Here is a 19,830-nt window from a genome sequence, read left to right on the forward strand (position 1 = left end):
TAAAACTGAAAGAAAAAAATGATATTAATACAATGTATTGCACCATTTAAAAAAGTTTAATCTGAGGTCTCATAAAAGAAAACATTTGATTTCACACTAATACTAATAATTTATGGGTTTATCACCGATAACACCTATCTAATAAATTGCTCTCATTTTCAAAAAGGTTGGTGAGTGGTGACCCCTGACTTTGTTTAAGTTGACCTCCGTGTTTCATAAACACGAAATCACCACAACCTTCCATTTTTCTGTACAGCTTGAACATTCCTACATGAACGCCAAGCAGGTCGTTCATCCTTTCAGGAGCCAGGCTTGTCGTGAATGGCGGAGGAACAAGCCGTGTGTTTCGGCCCCTTTAAATCCTCACGCCCCGCCCTCTCTCCCGGAGCTCTCACAGCCTCTTAACTGCTCGGAGCTCAGGCAGGGAAGCAGAGCCGCTCTTCGGGTCACCCGTGAGCCGTCGTCGAACTCCCGCCATGGACCCGGACGGCAGCCCCTAACACGACCCTTTGGTTTTCCGTATTTATTTAATTGTTTTTCTTCTTCATCTGACTCGGGAGCTCGAATGGACATCGCTGGGCTGGAGGAGTGGGAGGAAGAATCCTCCGCGTGTTTGAGAAGGGGAGCGGAGGGGCATGTTGGATCGGAGCGTGTCGGCTGAGTGGAAGTGGAGGTGGCGGCAAGAGGATAAAAGTGAACTTTAGCTCTGCGATTTTCAAACCCATTCCCTCCCCCAGCGCCATCAAGTCCCGCCAGCGGATTCCCCACACACCGCTTCCCCGATGAGAAGCCCTCACCCGCGGGGAGGCTGCGCGATGGTGACCGTGACGATGAGTAAGAGCGCCGAGTGGCTGCAGGAGGAGCTGGAGTCCGGGGCCGCCGCGCTTCTGCTGCTCGACTGCCGGCCGCACGAACTCTACGAGTCGTCGCACGTCGAGGCGGCCATCAACGTGGCCATCCCGGGCCTCATGCTGCGCAGGCTGAAGAAGGGCAACCTGCCCATCCGCTCCATCATCCCCAACAACGAGGACAAGGAGAAGTTCGTCAAGCGCTGCAAAAGCGACGTGGTGCTTCTGTACGACGAGGCCGGTCCCGAGCGACTGGAGTCCGGCCTGGGGAGCTCCGTGCTGGGGTTGCTCCTCCAGAAGCTTCGGGACGACGGCTGCAAGGCGTTCTACCTGGAAGGTGAGTCTGGAAGCTGCTTGTTTCTAATCAACCGTGGCAAATTAGAAATATACTTTGTATTGCTGTACTTCCATTTTCATATAGTTGATTTTGTTTTTAATTTGAATGTTTTCTTTAAAAAGAAAAAAAAATAGTATTGTTTACTTGAAAAAACGGTGTAAAGTTGTTGTTTTTTTCACTCAGAAATTCAAAATAAATTTTACAAGAGTTTTGAGTACATTTGACCAGTTTATTATTATTATTTAAGTTACTCAAGCATTGCATAACGAACGTATGCCCTTCAGCTTGGGAGACAGCCACTCTACCACCTGAGCCATGCAACTCATGCTGTTTGCCGCTATACTTCATTGCTGGTGTGTCCAAAATGAGACCAAAAACGGTTGGAGGTATAAGAAATCCACCTGACACCATTAATATACTAACATACAGCAGGAATGGCATGGCTCAGGTGGTAGAGTGGTTGCCTCACACGCTGAAGGTTGAGGGTTTGTTACTCAACACTTTTTTTTAATAAACTGGTAAATTGTCCTCAAAACTCTCCATGTAAAATTGACTTTGAATTTATGAGTGAAAAAGTAAAAAATATAAATAAAATTAAAGTAAATATTATTATTATTTTTTAAAACTGTCACATTCAGAGGCAGTTTTTGTGGTTTCAATTATCTATGTTCACCGTTTCAAAATGGGTGGCCCAGTAGCCAAGTAGTTATGACATCCGCCTCAGTTTTGAGGTTTGGTGTTCGAATCCGAGCCGCTACCCACATTCCAAAACATGCTTGTTTGGTTAATTAGGGATTCTCAATGTGAGTTTGAGTGTTTGTTTGTTGATACCGTATGTGCCCTGCAATTGGCTGGCAACCAGTTCAGGGTGTACCACGCCTCTCGCCCAGTCTGCCGGGATGCGTTCCAGCTCACCTGCTACTCTAATGAAGACCTTCTGTATTTGTGTATTGAAGTCTAATGAGGACTACAATTGCACAGTGCATTTCTGAACATCCTGTATAATTGCCCTTTTCACTGGTGTTTATTAATGAAGAATGAAATCCACTCTCCAAATTTGTAGTGTTTACGTATTTAGTCACTTGCCTTACAGAATGTGCAGCAACAACAAAACACCCAATGTGAGCCTAAATGTGTTTTCAATTAAATGCAGCACAGCCACGTTTGTTCTTCTTTATAAGGCAGGCTTCTTCTTTTTTTTTTTCATGAATGAACGGTGTAAACGCGTCTGCTCACTGCGCATATGAAATCCCCCCGAACAAAGAAAGGCATCTTATTTGAAGAGAAGTGCATTGTGTAATTAATAATACCACACGAGCTGACTAGCAGATGTATGAACGTGTGTGTGGGTGTGTATGCGCCACTGGAGCCACAAGCTGCATGTGCCATTCACAAAAAGTCCGCTGAGCCGAGCGAGCATTCACTTGGCTTCTCTCAATGGAGCACATGTGTCCAGCTGTTTTCTTGTCTCACAGCTTTGGGAGCTACGTAACCACTAGTACACTTCTTTGCTAGTATTAAGACTGCAGCTATTGAGTAAAACTAAACACTCAACAAAAAGGATTTTTATTGCAACACATACTTAGTTTTAGAAACATTGTCAGTGCTAATGCTAGCAGTGAATGGGAAATCAAATTGACTTGCTAATAGAAAATTAGCATTGTGTTCCAAGAGTGGCTTCAAATAATTTATTATTTTTATATATCATTATTTTAATTTGTTTTTTTTGTTTACTCTTTCAAGTTATATTTAAAGTTGGGTTTTGGTAGTTTTTAATAGATAACCATATTTATTAACTCATTCACTGCCATAAACTCATTAAAAAAAAGATTATTACAATTAAGAGGCGGTTATCTTTTTTTATTGTAATTAATCGCATGACTTCACTAGTTAACTCACGATTAATCACTAATTTTATATCTGTTCTAAATGTACAATAAAAACATTCAAGGTTTTCATACTCTTGTTAACAAAATGTTAAACTAATAGAAATAGTTAAAATAAATTTTTGACGTTTGTAGCCGGCAGTGAATGAATTTAAAAAAAAAAAAAAGAAGGAAAGAAAATATTATTAAGAATTTGGGGCGTCAGGCGATTCAAGTTTTTAATCGTAATTAATCTCATGACTTCACTAGTTAACTCACGATTAATCACAAATTTCCTATCTGTTCTAAATGTACAATAAAAACAAATCTAGGTTTTCATATTTTTGTTACCAAAAGTGGGGAAAAAATGTAACAAATAGAAATAGTTCAATTTTTTTTTTTACGTTCATAGCCGTCATTGGCAGTAAATTAGTTCATCAGGATTTCAATAGCAGTCAAAAATAATTACGACTCGGATTTTTACGGTAATCTTTCCTTTTCCTTTCGATAATCGTATCTCTTTTTCCCCGCAGGAGGTTTCAATAAGTTCCAGTCCGAGTTCCCCGAACACTGCGAGACCAACTTGGACTGTTCGTGTCCCAGCAGCTCGCCGCCGTCTTCCGTCCTCGGCCTGGGAGGCCTCCGCATCAGCTCCGACTGCTCGGACGGCGAGTCGGACCGCGAGCCGGGCAGCGCCACAGAGTCTGAGGGCAGCCCGCTGCCCAGCAACCAGCCGGCGTTCCCCGTCCAGATCCTGCCATATTTGTACCTGGGCTGCGCCAAGGACTCGGCCAACCTGGACGTGCTCAGCAAGTACAACATCAAGTACATCCTCAACGTGACGCCCAACCTGCCCAACATGTTCGAACACGAAGGGGACTTCAAGTACAAACAGATCCCCATCTCGGATCACTGGAGCCAAAATCTTTCGCAGTTTTTCCCGGAGGCCATTTCGTTCATTGGTGAGTCGGCTCTCCTTTTTATACAACCGTCAACTTTGTCGTTATAATCCGCTGTCAATCGATGACGACGACGCAAATGAAAACGATGAGAAATGACAAGCCTTTTTACACGGAGCCCAGAATAAGCAGCGGATTACAGCAACTGTGTGCGCTTTCACGCGCACAATAAGATAATTACATCATGTCAGCACCCGTTGTCTGGCGTGAGGGATGAAATGCTTCAGACGCTGACGATTGCTTTCATCACAACTAAGTCGGGGAAGTGAGCGTCAGGTCTCAAACTTTCACATTCCCATTGCTGTTAAGGGGAATTAACCAAATCCATGTTGCTACCCCTTTAGTTGTGTTTCCATCCACCCAATTTTTTTTTTTACTTTCAAAAAATGCGAAAATAAAACTGAATAGATTCGCTAGAAATTCGAAAAAGTGCCCAAAATTTGCAAAAAAATTTACGCTTGGAGGGGGTGGATTTTGAAGCGTATCGAAAAAAGCAAAATGCAAATTTTGGCTATGGAATTTTTTTTTGCGAACAACCGCTGGCAGATATACGTCACATGTTTTGACCAGATTTTACGTCACACGTACGTTTGTAGTCCCAAAGCGATGTCGGACGATAAAGTATGTTTGGGGGGGACGACGAAACAGAAATAATTTTGGAATTCGTTAAAGAAGCGAATATTAATGCTATTTTCGATGGAAAAGCTCAAAGAAATGCTACGGTTTATCAAGAATTGCAAAAAAAAACGTATACGACGTCATCGCACGGCACAGTCGCTTCCTGGTCTTCTTCTTTTCAATTACTGGTTGATCACGTCTCATGGTGTATACCGCCACCTACAGCGGCGGAGTCCCCTCTCAATATTCGCAACAAAAAAAAGAACAGATAGAAATTGGCATAAGTCGCATGTCCGTTTTGCGCATTTTCAGTAAATTTGCTTAAAAAATTCGAAACAGTTGGATGGATGGAAACCTGACTTTTGACACGGAAACAGACTTTGACGGGCAGTGTGAAAGGGGCTAATGAATACGGTCCTCGATGTACGACCAGAGTTCCAAAACAAATTTGCAAGACTGTTCCGACTCGCTAACCATCGGTAATGCAAAAGTAAAATCACAATTTCAGTAACTATTTGTATGAAAAACACTTGTAGGCCATAAATATAAAATAATCCAATGAGAAACGGTAATAAAAATACCAAGTATTTATACGGCACTGCTAGCATATTCTAATGCAACGGTAACAGTATTTGTGAGAAAAGCTCTTGTAGCTCATAAATGTAAGCAAGCAAGGGAAAAACACAAAGTACAACATTAACTGAACGTGCCTTTTTCATAACTTGTGACGTATCCTTACGCCGCTGTGCAAAGTAGTTCAACGATAAGGGATGTAACGATAACGGCACTATCGTGATATCGCGATATTAAAACGGCCACAATATCGTCGTCGTCATGCCACGATATTAAAAGCAGCATATCTGTTAAAAAAGTCAGGTTGATTTCCATTTGTGCAGTTCTAGCACCCTCTGATGGCTTTTTTTTTTGGTGCAGTTAAATTTTTACAAGGCATGTTTTGCCCTTCTATGTTTAAAACCCATGCTAATGGTCAGATGAAGGGAAAAAGTATATGCTTGCGAACCGAGTCAATTTGTGGAGGAACTCGATGTGTGCGTGCATTAGCAAGTAAATGCCTTAATATTAAGTGTTATTACAGATTTATTGTATGGGTAAATTTTTGTCACAATATTGTAACCTCTTTTTTTTTTTTTTTATATCGCCAACCTCCCCACAATATCGTGATCATTTTCGTGTTGTGAGCTTCCGTGTTAAAGTCAGACAGTCGTTCAACGTCGTCTGGCGTCTTGAGTGGGTCAGTGAAAATGACCGAAAACTTTCTCTGTTGTTTATTTGGCTTAGATTTGCTCCCATTATTTATTTATTTTTTTTAAACGTGTTTATGTATTGTGAGAAGAGGAATGCTGCTGTATGAGGAAGCGTGACTTGTGTCGGAGCCTGGTGCTAATAACCACTGTTGGCACTCGCGTCGCATTCTTGTCCAAGCTGCTTTCAGCTGTTAAAAGGAAGCCAAGAAGTGATGTCGAAGTCAATGATGACATCGTCTTATTGGACTTCAGAGTCTGCTGTGGATGCTTTTAGCTAGCCGCATGGCCATTTCGAGCCCCCAACACCCCCCCCCCTTCTTTAGAGTGAGCAGACATCACACACAAATTGAATTCGGTGTACACAAGAGGCGTCTGGAGGCAGCAATAAGCGAAGCTCGTCTAATGGCCTGAGCGTCGCAAGGCCTCGGAGGGACAGACGGATGCAGCTTATTAATAATGAAACAACAACAACAACAACGTATAGTTCGTGGTTTGACTTGAAGCACCGTATCCCTGAGAATGGTAGTTGAAGTTAGGGCTGGGTATCGATTCTAATTTCCTGAATCAATTCGATTTCTATCCACAAGAGTTCAGTTTGATTCGATTTCAATTTTTCCCCATTCGATTCGATCCGCTTCAATTCAATATTAATTATGGAACATCAATTCTTAAAAATCAAGGGAATGATTAAAAACTCCACAAACAATTTCAAAATAAAAATTTGCAGAGGCCATAACTGGTTAAATTATTTAGTTTATGAATGAAAGTAACACATGCTACAATCACTCCGGTGTTCCACAAGCATTGACATCAGCAAGGGTGAGATGAAAATATTTCCATAATTCTAATTCAATAATTGTTAATAAAGATTCTGAATGGTCTGTCCGTTTTTTTATAAATGGAAGAAAATATTTTTAAATTCATGTGAACAATAAATTTCAAGAAAATACTAAGATACAAAAGAAACCTGGCCTTTAAAATTATATTTCCTTATGAATTTATGGGCAAAAAAAGATATATTAAAATAATCGATTCATGGTTTTATGAATCAATATTAGGCTCAAAAAGGAAAATCGGTTTTATATATATATATATATATTTTTTTCTTCTTTTTTTAACCCAGCCCTAGTGGAAATCCGGCTGACGATTGTACAAAAACAACATTCCCATATAACTGTAAAAAAAGAAGTAATATTTACTTGAAATCTGATTACCGTAATCCATTCCAGATACCCAATAATAATAACCCAAAATACATTGTATAAAGAACAATCCAAAATTTACATACAGAAAACGGTGTGAGATGAATATAAATGACTAATGAAGTGGGTTTAAAAAAAAAAAGAAGGATTTTAAGCGCGTATAAATAACCGCTCTTTCTGCGAATACATAAAATGTATTTTTTGGGGTTCCATCCTCTGATTGCCTTCATCTTCTATTTTTTCCCCCTTCAGACGAGGCACGCTCCAAAAAGTGCGGCATCCTGGTGCACTGCCTGGCCGGCATCAGCCGCTCGGTGACGGTGACGGTGGCGTACCTGATGCAGAAGCTCAACCTGTCGCTCAACGACGCCTACGACTTCGTCAAGCGCAAGAAGTCCAACATTTCGCCCAACTTCAACTTCATGGGCCAGCTGCTGGACTTTGAGCGGACGCTGGGCCTGAACAGCCCGTGCGACAACCACCCCGCATCGCCCACCAACGAGCAGCTCTTCTTCACCACGCCCACCAACCACAACGTGTTCCAGCTGGACACGCTGGAGTCCACGTGAGGAGTGCCACCTCGTTGTCTTTTGGGTCGAGGTCATCATCCCTGTTACCGCGGTAACCACGTTTGCTGCGCTGGAGGCGCTAGCAGCCGCTTTAATGAATGTTTTAGCTACGGGGAGCGCGGCAAAGTCGAGGTCGCAGACGACGCCTCGGAAAGCGGGAAGTTTTTAAGAAAGCGAAGGACAGCTTTCATCAAGCCAAGGAGACTTCTTCGTGCAAAGATTTTTTTTTGGGGGGGGGGGGTGGAGAACAGAAAATGCGCCGCACTTAGAGGCGACCGCCTCCTCACACCCGGAAATTCGGGAGTCTTCGGAAAATCTCTCTACGGAATGTAGAGTTTTTAAAAACCAAGGAAATGTTAACACACACACACAAAGTATTTGTACTGTATGTGCTGTTTGTATGTTATAGCAGGAAGAAATGTCTATATGCATTTTTTTGGGTATATTTTTGTGTGCTTTTACACACAAGTTTAGACCATGTATCGATATATATATATACACACATAATAATAATAATAATAATAATGATGATTGTAAAACTAAAGAAAGGAAAAAGCGGGCTTTGATGATCCGATGCAGTTTGCACAGTTGTGTAGCCAATGGCGTGCTGGCACTGACATGCAGCCATTTTAAGAAACAAGATGGCCGATCCCGAGGTGGTCCGCTAAAAGGACCAAACTTTAGGCTTCTGTTTGACTTTTGACCAACTCTAGTTCACACATCCTTCCCAACGCCGCATAACCAGTTGTTTGTTTCGCAACTTCCTGCTTTGTGTCATTGCGCCAAAGTGAGACGCTTTGCCCAAACCGGTTTTTGTACTTTGGAGTCAGAGTGGGTGGAAGGCAGCACTTAGTTTATCTTGGCAATCTTTGGCAAAGAAGTGCCTCCTTTCTTGAATATGTACAAAGCCCTTTTTACGCAGCATGTTAAAGCCAAGTCTTACGTCTGGTTTGTCGCAGAATGGGGGTGCGAACTGCAAAGATTTGGAGGTTGGATCTTTTTAGAAGTACAGTAGTATAGGCGCTCTTAACAGAAGTGGGTCAGTGTTTGGCCTGTATAGTATGTTTAGGAACGCCGTAACACCATGACAGAGGAGTGATCCTTAAAAGCAGTTTGTCCGACAAGTATTTTATACATCAAGCCAAAATCTGGGAAACCTTCAAACTTGCTGGGTTCTGTGTGAAAACGGGCACCGTTGCATCTGCGGGTTCGATATTGTTACGACTCGGATGCGGCCATGTTGCGGGGGTCTCGGTAAAAGAGGCTCTTAAAAGTATACAGATGAAAACTGCACTTAAACAGGCCCACTGTTTTAAAAAAAACAAAAAACATTTGGTCTGAATCACCCTTAAGCCTTGAGTATATATTGTACGAGAGAAGTGTTCAACCTAATTGGATATAAATATATATATTACAGCGTAATAGTAAGCAGATCTATAATGTTTTGTATACCTGAGCATGCTGCGATACTGTATGACTCAGCCACTCGTTGGATGTTGCTTAAAAAAAAAAAAAAAAAAGGAACGAAGACTTTGTTGTTAATTTACAAAATGGAGGATTTTTCCAAGACTGACATGAACTCCTGCTGCCCCGTCAAGATGGATGCCCCCCCACCCCTTTTTTTTTTAATATAGCGGGTGCAAAAGAATGTGTAGCTTTTGTCCAAACGTACGCCAAACCTCTCACAACTGGTAATACATATATTTATTTTACATTTTTATCCAATTTTTAATTTTTTCAAAATTTATGTACAACCCATATGTTTAATGATTGGCTTCATCTTAGCATATTTAGCAGTGTTAGCTAAATAGGTAGCTGCCAAACTAAGGGTAAAAAAAAAAAAAGTCAAATGCGTTGATTTGGACATAATTGCTGAAAAGGAACGTCTTTCATTTTATTAGTTATTAAACTTCAAACTTTACAACCGAGTTAGCATCAGGAAATTAACTTACAGTATTGCGTGCTGTTAGCTAATTTATCTGTGCGATGCTAACAGCAAGTAAGCGATTATGTCAATTTAAATGGTGGGGGGAGAGGTAGCTTTCAATTCATTCAAGTGGTGAAATTCTAGTCTTTATAATCAACTTTGCGTCAGGAAACGTGTTAGCTGTGCTGTGTAACTCGGCCGTGTCATGTTAGCGAATGAGTTGATGCCACAGACTTGGGCTGTGTTCTTTTGTGGCGTTAGTTAGCTTAGCCACATGCTAACAAAAAAAATTATTAAAAGCTAATCTGTTGAATGGAGCAAATGTGTTGATTTTTGCCCCCAAATTCTGATCTAAATCCACTCCAATGGTTAACTAAGACTACCACAGCAACTTTCTTGTGAGTTTCTTGCGTGGGGTTAAATTTTTACAATCGAAAACCGAACGAGTTGTGTCCAGCGGTCGGTTGTAAGCAGGGTTGGTCTCAGATGGCCTTACAAACTCTTTCTAATACTGACTGTTAAAAACTCTTTGTATGTCAATTTTTACAAGACCGCTGTGTAAACGATAAAAATAATTTATAGAAAAAAAGAATGCAGTAAGATTTTTTTTTTTTTTTTTTTTTTTTTTTACCCAACAAGGCCCACAAGGTTGTCTTTATTACTCTGCAATACTCCTCCTCATTTTTTGTACAAGACCTCAAATGTCCTTTTGTACTATATTGATCAACGCATTTGCTTAATGACCGCCGCTTGCCCCAACTCAAATTTTTTGTAAAATTCTGTATTCATTGGCCTATTTATTTATGACATTATCTTCCACTGCTGTGGAAACAGGAGTTCAGAACTATCAAACAAATTGATTGTTAAACCTTTACCCAATCAAGGCAAAGTAATCAAATACCCATCAAGCTACATTTCCGTCTTGTTTAGTTTTAAATGTGCTCTATGCTATTCCTGTGGCCTTTTAATGGTAATATATACACTATATATATATATATTGAATATGTTATGACTTTATATGCAAATGTTGTTCTACTACAGCACTAGAGTGGAAAATGACCCCCCCCCCCCAAAAAAAAAAAACACTTAACAGTGTTTGACTCTGTTTCAGTTCGCAGCTTTCATTTTGTAAAACTGATTCCGAGCTGCTTTTCCTGTGTGTTATTTCTCTTTTTTATATAACAATAGAAGAAGAAAAAAAATTGGGGGAAAAACACGTAAATGTTGCCACATCACGGGAACGGACGTTTCTGTGTCCTTAACTTGTAGCCACATCTGGGTTTCAATGTGCTCAGGACTGGAGGGACTATTCAACGATTTGAAGTAAAAAGAATAAAGTGAGTGATTTAAAAAAAAAAAAGTTACCTCAATGAGGGAATTTTCAGGGATTTTTTTTGGGGGGGGGGACAATGCGTCTTTGCATCGTGTTGCATTGAATGGCCGTTTTGTATTGAATGGTCGATTTGTATTGTGCTGTTTTTAACACAACATGCAAGCTGTGTGGGCGAGGGAAGGAGGGATAGAAACACCATTGGCCCAATGTATTGTACTGTACAGTATACTCAAACCACACCACACTTGTTTATACTGTAATAAATATTGACATATTTTTTCTTTACTGTGTTGTTGGCTTCCATTCTTTCCACCAAGCTATCTGCGTGTAGATTAATTATTTACTCATACTCTCCAGGATCTAAAATATACCCCATGAGCCTAACATAACTTGCTAGCTATATGATCAAAAAAAAAAAATTTCACTTTTGAATTTAGATTTTTCATTTGATTCATGATAGGAACCATTTTCCTATTCTAGAATCATAGTCGTGTGATCCCCCTGTGAACCAGGAGGTAGCTTGCCTGTAACCTTGCCAGCAAGCTGAATTCTCGCGGTATTTGCTCACAAACATCACGAGATCCTTGTGAAGAACTCCCTTGAGAGTGTCACAATTATCAATCTGGCTATTATCAGGTTAGCCGGCTTGCTAACAGTAACGTCAAACGAAAATGTGTTTATGAAACACCCGCCCACTCCAGAATCAACAATCTTGTCGCAAAATGAAGCCACCGCCTAATTTGCGTAATTTGTCATTTGCATTTCATTGTAATGGCCGCTGTAGGAGAGAGGAATAACGTCGTGGGAGAGACAAAGTGAGTAAAAAAAAAAAAAAACACCCTAAATATATTTAGAACTACAAATGAACGTTCATATGTTGGCTTGTCATTGTATTTTCCCTTTGAAATAATTAATCATTTCAATCAAAATAAGTTCATGACTTAAATGCTTTGTCTACCCAAAAAAAAAAAGTTGCGTAGCCTGCAAGCTAACAAACATACCTTTTATTTATTTATTTATTTATTTTGTTTGAGTCTTGGTAGTCCAACTCGAGCGTTATCACGTTATTCTTCATAATTCAGGAAGTAGCAACTGTAGCCTTGTAGCTAACAAACGTTTTAATAATAATAATATTCAGAAGTGTTCTACTAACAAACGGATAAACACACATACGATACACCGCCGCTTCTCCACTTTTGAATAATAAGAATAATTGATCTGTCTTGAACCTTGAAAACACAACCCTTTTGGCATAGAGTATTTATATTTAAAAGTTACGTCTGTTACTTGACAACATTCGTTTAGTTAACATAACTTTATCTGTATGAAACGTATCAAACAAGTTACAAAGTGCTGTGGTAGATTCTAGACATATAGGCCTATAAGTTCAAATAAACAAATAGAAAATACACACTGTATTTAAAATGTTATGACTTCTAAATTCACAACAGGAAATGAGGAAGAATGTGCAAAGTTGTTGAGTCAGCAGTCCAACCCTAGACTCCATTTAGTCATTGTTTGTCACTTTATTTCCTCTTTTTGTTTCACAACTCATCCCAAAACAATTAGGCCTTCACAAAGTTGATAACGCATTATAAAGAAACAATGGGGATAATTGTGTTTGTAATTTGCAGCGGTGTTAAACTAATTGTGCCTTTAAACTCCACATTAGATGATCAGTTCATGAAGTGTCGAACAGTAAATGACTGCGATCGCCACCATCCTGTTTGCAGAGCCAAGAGGAGGATGAGGACGATAATGACGGCTGACTGGTCGCTCGCAGGTTACCTGGCAACCCGGTGACAGGGTTCCACCCTCCCCCGTCGTCGCCATCACGCCTCATGTGACACAGGTAACGTCTCCGCCGCTCAATGCGAGATAATGAAAACCGGGAATTAATTACGCCCACGCGGAACAGGAACGAGCGAGGCGCGATATCTCTGGGAGCGAATGTCACCGCAGAGGAAAAAAGTTTGCTGATGTCGAGGAAATGTGTGATGAATACCATAGAGCGGGGAATTTAACACAATTACATATGCAAATTACATTTTTATCAAGCAGATGCTAATGTATTAGCATGTCATCTTCAAATGTTGAATAGTTTTACATTGTTTTAATTTGAAAGTAAAATAGTTAACTTCCTGTTAAGTATGGTAGATAATGAAACTAAATGTAAATTAACTTTTAGTTCAATTCATAGCTCTAAGGTGAAACAAAATTGAAAGTCAACCAGTGTCCTTGTGTGCTTGCGTGTGTTGAAAGAGACATTGCGACACTTACTGAGAAGACTGAAAGAAAATGTGCGTTGAGTCAGTCGGAAAAAAAAAAAAAGAAGGAAATGCAAAGAGGAACGTGTGTGTACATGTGTGCGTGCAGCACCTTTACACATCGTAAAGTTGTAAGACCAAAGTCAAATTCCAAACTGCGGCCAATATAACTGTACAGTGTTTAATTAACATTTTACATTATTAACTGGCATGTTAGTAGTAAAAGTAAAGTTAAGACAATGCTTTAATAACATAAAGCTAGTAAATCAATAAATTACTCAGGAATTAAATTGAAGTCAATTCAAGTGAAAGTAAATTAAAATAGAATGCATTAAAATTGTGGTAAATTTAAATAACATAAAAGGTAATCAAAATAAAGAAAAGTAAGTACAAATAAAATTAAATAAATATAAACAAACCAAACACAATTAAAATGCATTTACATTTAAATAAACTAAAATTGAATAAAAAAAGAAGCGACATTGATTTATAACTAAAAGTAAAGACAACGCAAAACTGAACTAAATACAAATTAATTAAAATAAAAAAATACATTAGAATAAAAGCGAAATGAAATGAAAGTGAATTAAAATAAATAAAAGTAAATGAGAATAAAGCAAGATAAAATAAAATAAAATACAGAATTAAAATCAATATAAAATCAATAAAAGTAAATGAAATGAAAGTAAATTGAAGTAAAATAAATTTTAGCTTCAGTAAATTAAGATAAATGAAAATGGAGCTAAATGATAATAAATTGAAAACCAAGTAAAACATAATAAATGAAAGTAAATAGAATCTGATGATGAACAAGCTCAACAAGCTCGTTCGATCAAACTACATAATGCTTGTGTAAAAATTATTTTAAATAAATGTGAAGAAGAATAAATAAACATAATAGTAAAATAACATACATTTCATTGATATTAAAATAAATAAAATTAAAACAAGTAAATAAATTGTAAAAAAAATAAATAAAAAAAAGGAAGCAAATTTAAAATAAAATACATTTAAATTAAAGTAATTTAAATAAATGAAAATTAAGTTATGTTAAATGAAAATACATTCGGGTAAATGACAATTAAATTCCAATAAACGGAAGTATCTGACAATGTACTGGATCAAATTACATCGCGCCAGTGTACTTAGTAAAGTGCCCCGAGTTTTCACTTGCAAGCTATTCAAGCACAGACTTGCATGTGCAATATTCATTCAATATAGTTCCCTCCTGAGATACGTGGTTACAGTGTGTGCACTGAACAAATTTACAGCAGGGTGAACTTTGACTGACTGACATCACGTCTGACAAAATGAGCACACCCATTAAAAAAAGGTGTGAACATAATGACACTCCGGCTGGTCAGTGTGTGCACCGGTCCACGCCTGCGAGTGTCACCCGTATGACTGCTTAACGGCGTCACACAGGAAGCGCGTGGGCGAAAAAAAAGCGTCTTGTGACTGTTTGACTTTGACTTTGAGCCTCGGTGAGCAAACACACACTCACAAGCGGCCTCTTATCTCGCTGACCCTCTCGCCGCTCGCTATCTCGGAGGCCAAAGTCGTATTTGCTTGATTGGCCATGTGAGCAGACATTTTGAATGAGCTTACAATCGGAGCTGCTGTAACTTACTTCCTTGTGCTTGACACATCAAGTATCGGGACATCAAAAGAAGTGAAAATTAAAGAAAATATGTTGCTCCTCTACTTTGGCCGTTTGCGTAGAAGTTACATGCGTCACATGAGCTCTCTGACCTGAAACAGTGGATATCAAAAGTCTACACACCCTAGTTCAGGTTTCTGTGTCTCTTTCAACCATTAACCTGACCTATGACCTGTACAACTCGGTTAAACAAAAAATCTTTTGAGAGAAGAAGTTACAAAAAATCAACTGAGATCATGTGCTTGCATAAGTGTGCACACCCTCATAACTTGGGAAACTGGCTGTGTCCTGAATTAACCAGTCACATTCAAATTCATGTTAAATGGGACTACACACACCTGCCTCCTTTTAATGTGCCTCTGATTTATCCCAAATAAAGTTCAGGTGTTCGAGTAGGCTTTTCCTATAATTTCTGTTTACGCTTTCCAGCAGTTTTGTGCTAATTTAAAAAAAATTATGTTTTTATAGTTTTGTGTTTTTTTTTATCCACTTTAAATAGGGACATGTGTTTGCTGACTCCCATTTAACATACGTTTGAATGTGATTGGTTAATTCTGGACACAGCCACATCCGCAGTTACAAGAGGATGTGCACACTTGCCTCACCACATTATCTCCGTTGTTTAGTGTTAACTTCCTCTCTCGAAAAGTAAAATTCAGATGACTTTTCCAGGATGTAGGTCACGTTAATAGTGGAAAAAAAGTTATGGAATTATCTTTGTCTAATTTTTTATACCACACAAATAACATTTAAACTGGGGTCTAAAATATGTCGTGTTATTAAATGAAAAGTCGTGATTTAATCATTAGTTTTACAGTTAGGAGTCTTTGCGCTACTTGTTGCTTTGGCATGCGCACGACAGCTTGTTACATGCCTTTTCACGGGAACTGAGATTTTTCGCATACATCTATCCAAATTCTAATCTGTAGAGTTTATCGTCAATAGGGTCGCTGGTGAGCTGGAGCCAACTTTGAATGAGAGGCGAGGTACACCCTAGACTGGTCGCCAGCCAATTGCAAGGCAAGATTTTGTTTTTCTTGGAGGTGTGGACAAAATGTCTGTTTTTAGGTACAGTATGTGGACACAATCTCTTTGATGGACTCAATGGAATGCCTATGGTACTTGCCTTGTGTCAAGCCCTAACCCCACTGTCTCTTTCCTTCCTTCCTGACCTCCTCCTCCACCTCCTCCTCTTATTGTTCTTTGACGTACCGTTGCAGTGACATTATAGCAGAGAAAGGGCGAGGTGGTGCACAAGCTATCTATCTATCTATCCATCCATCCATCCATCCATCCAGTCAGTAATGAAATGATCATTGATTGTGTTTCATACATATAGAATTCTCGTCTGACATGAATCATTCTGACTTTCCATTTTCTTTCTGGAATGCAAGTTAATCTAATCGCTTCCGGGCTCCTTGAGTATTTCCTTACGCAAACCAAGAAAGTTGAACCATATGTAGCGCAAAATGATTACATGCGTAACGTCTGAGATGAAAGCACCGCCGTAGCGGCTGCACTGCATTGTTTCCTCGCTCCAGCGAGCCTCCCTGCTGACCAATGAGTGAAATCAGCGCACCGTCCGGTTGATGTGGGCTCGGTGCATCTCGGGTCAGCCTGGAGTTGGCGGAGGCTGATTATGCAAGTTGACGGGTCATGCAAAGGGGTCAGATAAAACCGGCTGAACTCGCCCCAAAGGATCCCACAGTGAAGAGAATGGAAGAAAAGAATGAAAAAGAATGTTCATTCAATGTTTTCAAATGTTCCTTTTTAGATTATTTCAACACTGAACTGGTAGACTAATTAAACATTTCTTATATTTGAGAGATTGATAGTGACAGTGAGCCTTTTTCACTTTTGTGTAAGTGTAATTCTCCATTGTGATGATGAAGTGCTGCCTACTCGAGTGAAAACACAATCAATGTTTTCATTGTCTTCAAATCAACTCGCAAAACTTACTCTAAACAAACGGTTTGATTGGCTGGGTCATGTAGGAGAAGTTCTGATACATTTCCTGTGTGCTCCCGTAATAACCACAAACGTGTACGGCTTCGACAGGAACCACCATAAATCCTCCCAAATTGCATATTTTACATATTACATAATAAATTCAACACATATATCACCTTGAATACATTTGCGTTTGTATCCAGACCATCTGTTCTGGAGGCTACAATCGCTCACACTCTTTATTTCTGTCACAGTTCAGTCTGTCCCGCTGAGCTCTGCGACTACTTTGCTTCCTTCCTGTTGCCATGGCAACGGCCAGGGATATCATCAGACGGATTGGGCTGCGAAAAGTATTTTTATCACCATCTCGCCCGGTCGCTCTGCCTCATATAGCTGCTGGTGTCTTCGTCGGGTTTTCACAGTGCATCTGGCGCAGCAAGAAAGTCGACCCCCTAAAAAAAAAAAGTTCAACAATCAAGAGACTTGGCAAAAGTTGTTGTTTTTCTGATTTGGTCACTTTTGGTTCAGTGAGCATCCAAAAGATCAAATCAAAAAGTGGCCTTGTTTGTATTTCTTGAGATGATACCACGCTTCACGAGTTATGCTAAAGAGTAAAACTAGAAATTAAATAAAAACTTTTTTGAACTTTTGTTTTGTTTTTCCTTGCCTTCCTGTGGGATTAAAATAAGGGGGTGTCATTAATATTTGTCAATTGTGGGTGTGTGAAGCCCTTTAAGACTCTTTTGTAATTAAGGGCTATTTGAATAACCTTGACTTGACTTGACCAAAATTGCATTACACCACCTGCACCACAACTTACACCTGTAAAAGGTTAATTTGGGAACTTGGGGCTTATCAAGCATTATTCCTATAGGAAGGGTCTGCAACCTGCAGCTCTGGCGCCACATGGGGCTCTTTAGTCCCTCTCCGGCTCCCTGTGGATCTGAAAAAATAAATAAATAAATGTTTTAATACATTTTTACTTGTATTATTTTAAATAAAATATTATTTCAATGAATTAATGATTAAATAAAAAAATACAATTAAAGTTAAAAAAAAATGTCAGTCCAAATTTTATGTCATCAGAAAAAGAGAAACGAAAGGTAGATGGATTTTTTTTAAATGACCTAAACATGTCGAAAATGTACAAAAAGGAAGAGAAGTAAAAATTACTATAAAATGTCCATGAAGTGGCCCAAAAAATATATAAAATACATATAGAAAGTAGCATAAAATGTCCAAAAACAAAAGAAGAAATCTAAAAAAAAAAAAAACATAAATTGTCTACAAATACCAAAAACCGTCAAAAGGTTGATAGCAAAAAAAGGCAGAAAAATGGCAAACTAAAAAATAGCCAAAAAAGGAAGAGGCAAGAAAAGAGCATAGTATGTCCATAAAATTACCAAAAATGTCAAAAATTTGACAGAAAGGCAGACAAAAATAGAGATGTATGAAAAAATATGAATGAAAAATTACCCCCCCCCCCCCCCCAAAAAAAAAAATATTCAAGACGAAAGGAAGAAGAAAATAGGAAAACTGAGATAAACTGAGCAAACTTGAGACGTCACACGTAAAGTCTTGGTCAGTACAATATGGCTCCGAGCGTCCATCTACAGGTCGTAGAACGATCAAGGCCAGTTCCAGTTGTCTGGGTCAAGAGGAATTTGTGGATGATTGAGGAAAATCACCTCTCTAATCCTCGTCTTCCTTGCCCAAAGCCGTGGAAAGCCTTCTTCGTCCTCTGGCCTAAATGTGAGCCAGCATGCCAACTCTTTGTGCGAAGGCATGCGCTGGGATGCAATAGCGTTACGTAATGCGCCGTGATTCTCCTCACAGCCGACTTGACACGTACGAATATAAGAATGCATATTAATGCAGCTGCTCCCGCTGATTCCAATCTCCATTTCAGATATGTCCCTCTTATTTCTCGGTTGAATTCTCACGCGGGAGGATCATCGGGTTTCTTAATGTTACATCTTTTCTCCCTCTTGAGATGTGTGTTATAACCCGTTTCAAGTGAGTCACCTTTTCGCTGTAATCGCTGTTTAAGGTACAGTAAGGGCGACCCGAAGTCGAGTCCTTCACACGAGGCTGTTTATTCATAGTGCTTTTTTTCTTTCTTTTTTTTAAATAGCTGCTCGGCTAAAAAGAAAGAAGCGTTTCGTTGCGTAACTGCCACCCACACTCAGCTCAGATTGCAACCCCCCCCCCCCCCCCCCCCCAAAAAGTCATGCAAAATGTAGATGGCTGTTGGAGATACAACCAGGCATCAACATCCAAGCCTGTGCAGGAGCAGGGTTCAGGATCCATGAGCTTTGCAGGATAGTTAGTCTGGTGATTTTGCAAGGGTTCAAAGGGCAAGATGTCTGCGGCTTTACTGTTTTGTGTCTAGTACACCGTCATGGTGGGCTTCTCGTTGACCCTTGGTGTTCTACCTCAAAGAGAATTAACCTTAAATAACTTTTCCATCTTTCACTAATGCTAGAAAAATGTTGAACAACCGCGAGCCTTTGGTGGTCTATCGACGATTACTGCGACGGCCAGGAATGTGCGTCACGTGACAATTCTTTGGAGATGGCTTGAGGAACATCTTGTTTCAATTTAGGAGGAACCGAAGAGTGTCTGAGGTCTGATGAGATTTCGACATCAGGGCTTTATTGTTGGAGGCCTCCTGAAGCCTTGGAATGGTTTGTTTTCTTCTGGGAGGCTCAGAAAATGGAAGGATGGTTTGGAGTGACTCTAAATTGATGTTACATCCATCCAAGTATTCCATTTACCATCTCCTCAATATACACTCTAAAAACTGTTGGGTCAAAAATAACTTAGTTTGGGTCAACAATGGATCGATCCACTACTTGGGTCAACTTGACCCACCTTTTTGGGTTTGTCCTGAACAAAACGACTCAATTTTTGGGGTTGTTCTAAAGTACTGAATCAAAAACAACCCAATTTGGGTCAAAAATTGGACCGACTCACTAACTTTGGTCAATTTTGACCCAATTTTTTAAAATTGTATTATACATAATAACG

General features: G+C 39.5%; 1 protein-coding gene and 1 long non-coding RNA gene across 3 annotated transcripts; both read left to right on the forward strand.

Moving 5' to 3' along the window:
• Positions 1-339: 339 nt before the first annotated feature.
• Positions 340-11,208, forward strand: dusp7 (dual specificity phosphatase 7). Its single transcript, XM_086087633.1, has 3 exons — positions 340-1,185; positions 3,584-4,012; positions 7,347-11,208. Exons 1-3 carry the CDS (start codon positions 783-785, stop codon positions 7,661-7,663), a joined length of 1,149 nt encoding a protein of 382 aa, XP_085943759.1. The 5' UTR covers positions 340-782; the 3' UTR covers positions 7,664-11,208.
• A 298-nt stretch (positions 11,209-11,506) lies between these two features.
• Positions 11,507-17,449, forward strand: LOC147167378 (uncharacterized). 2 transcript variants are annotated; one of them, XR_015096299.1, is made up of 4 exons: positions 11,507-11,738; positions 12,657-12,775; positions 15,796-15,870; positions 17,055-17,449. It is a non-coding gene; the product is annotated as an uncharacterized LOC147167378 (long non-coding RNA). The 2 variants fall into 2 exon arrangements; XR_015096298.1 differs by lacking the exon at positions 17,055-17,449 and having other exon boundaries at positions 15,796-17,044.
• The last annotated feature ends 2,381 nt before the right edge of the window (positions 17,450-19,830 follow it).

Source organism: Leptonotus elevatus, chromosome 10 (assembly GCF_054856555.1).
Source record: "Leptonotus elevatus isolate MCC_2025b chromosome 10, RoL_Lele_1.0, whole genome shotgun sequence".
Lineage (NCBI taxonomy): Eukaryota > Metazoa > Chordata > Actinopteri > Syngnathiformes > Syngnathidae > Leptonotus > Leptonotus elevatus.

What these genes read in the sequence shown, in the direction of transcription:
- dusp7 (XM_086087633.1), top strand. Translation starts at nt 783, where the DNA reads ATGAGAAGCCCTCACCCGCGGGGAGGCTGCGCGATGGTGACCGTGACG. An exon ending in CAAGGCGTTCTACCTGGAAG is followed by an intron (nt 1,186 to 3,583) that starts GTGAGTCTGGAA and finishes TTTTCCCCGCAG; the next exon opens with GAGGTTTCAATAAGTTCCAG. An exon ending in GGAGGCCATTTCGTTCATTG is followed by an intron (nt 4,013 to 7,346) that starts GTGAGTCGGCTC and finishes TTCCCCCTTCAG; the next exon opens with ACGAGGCACGCTCCAAAAAG.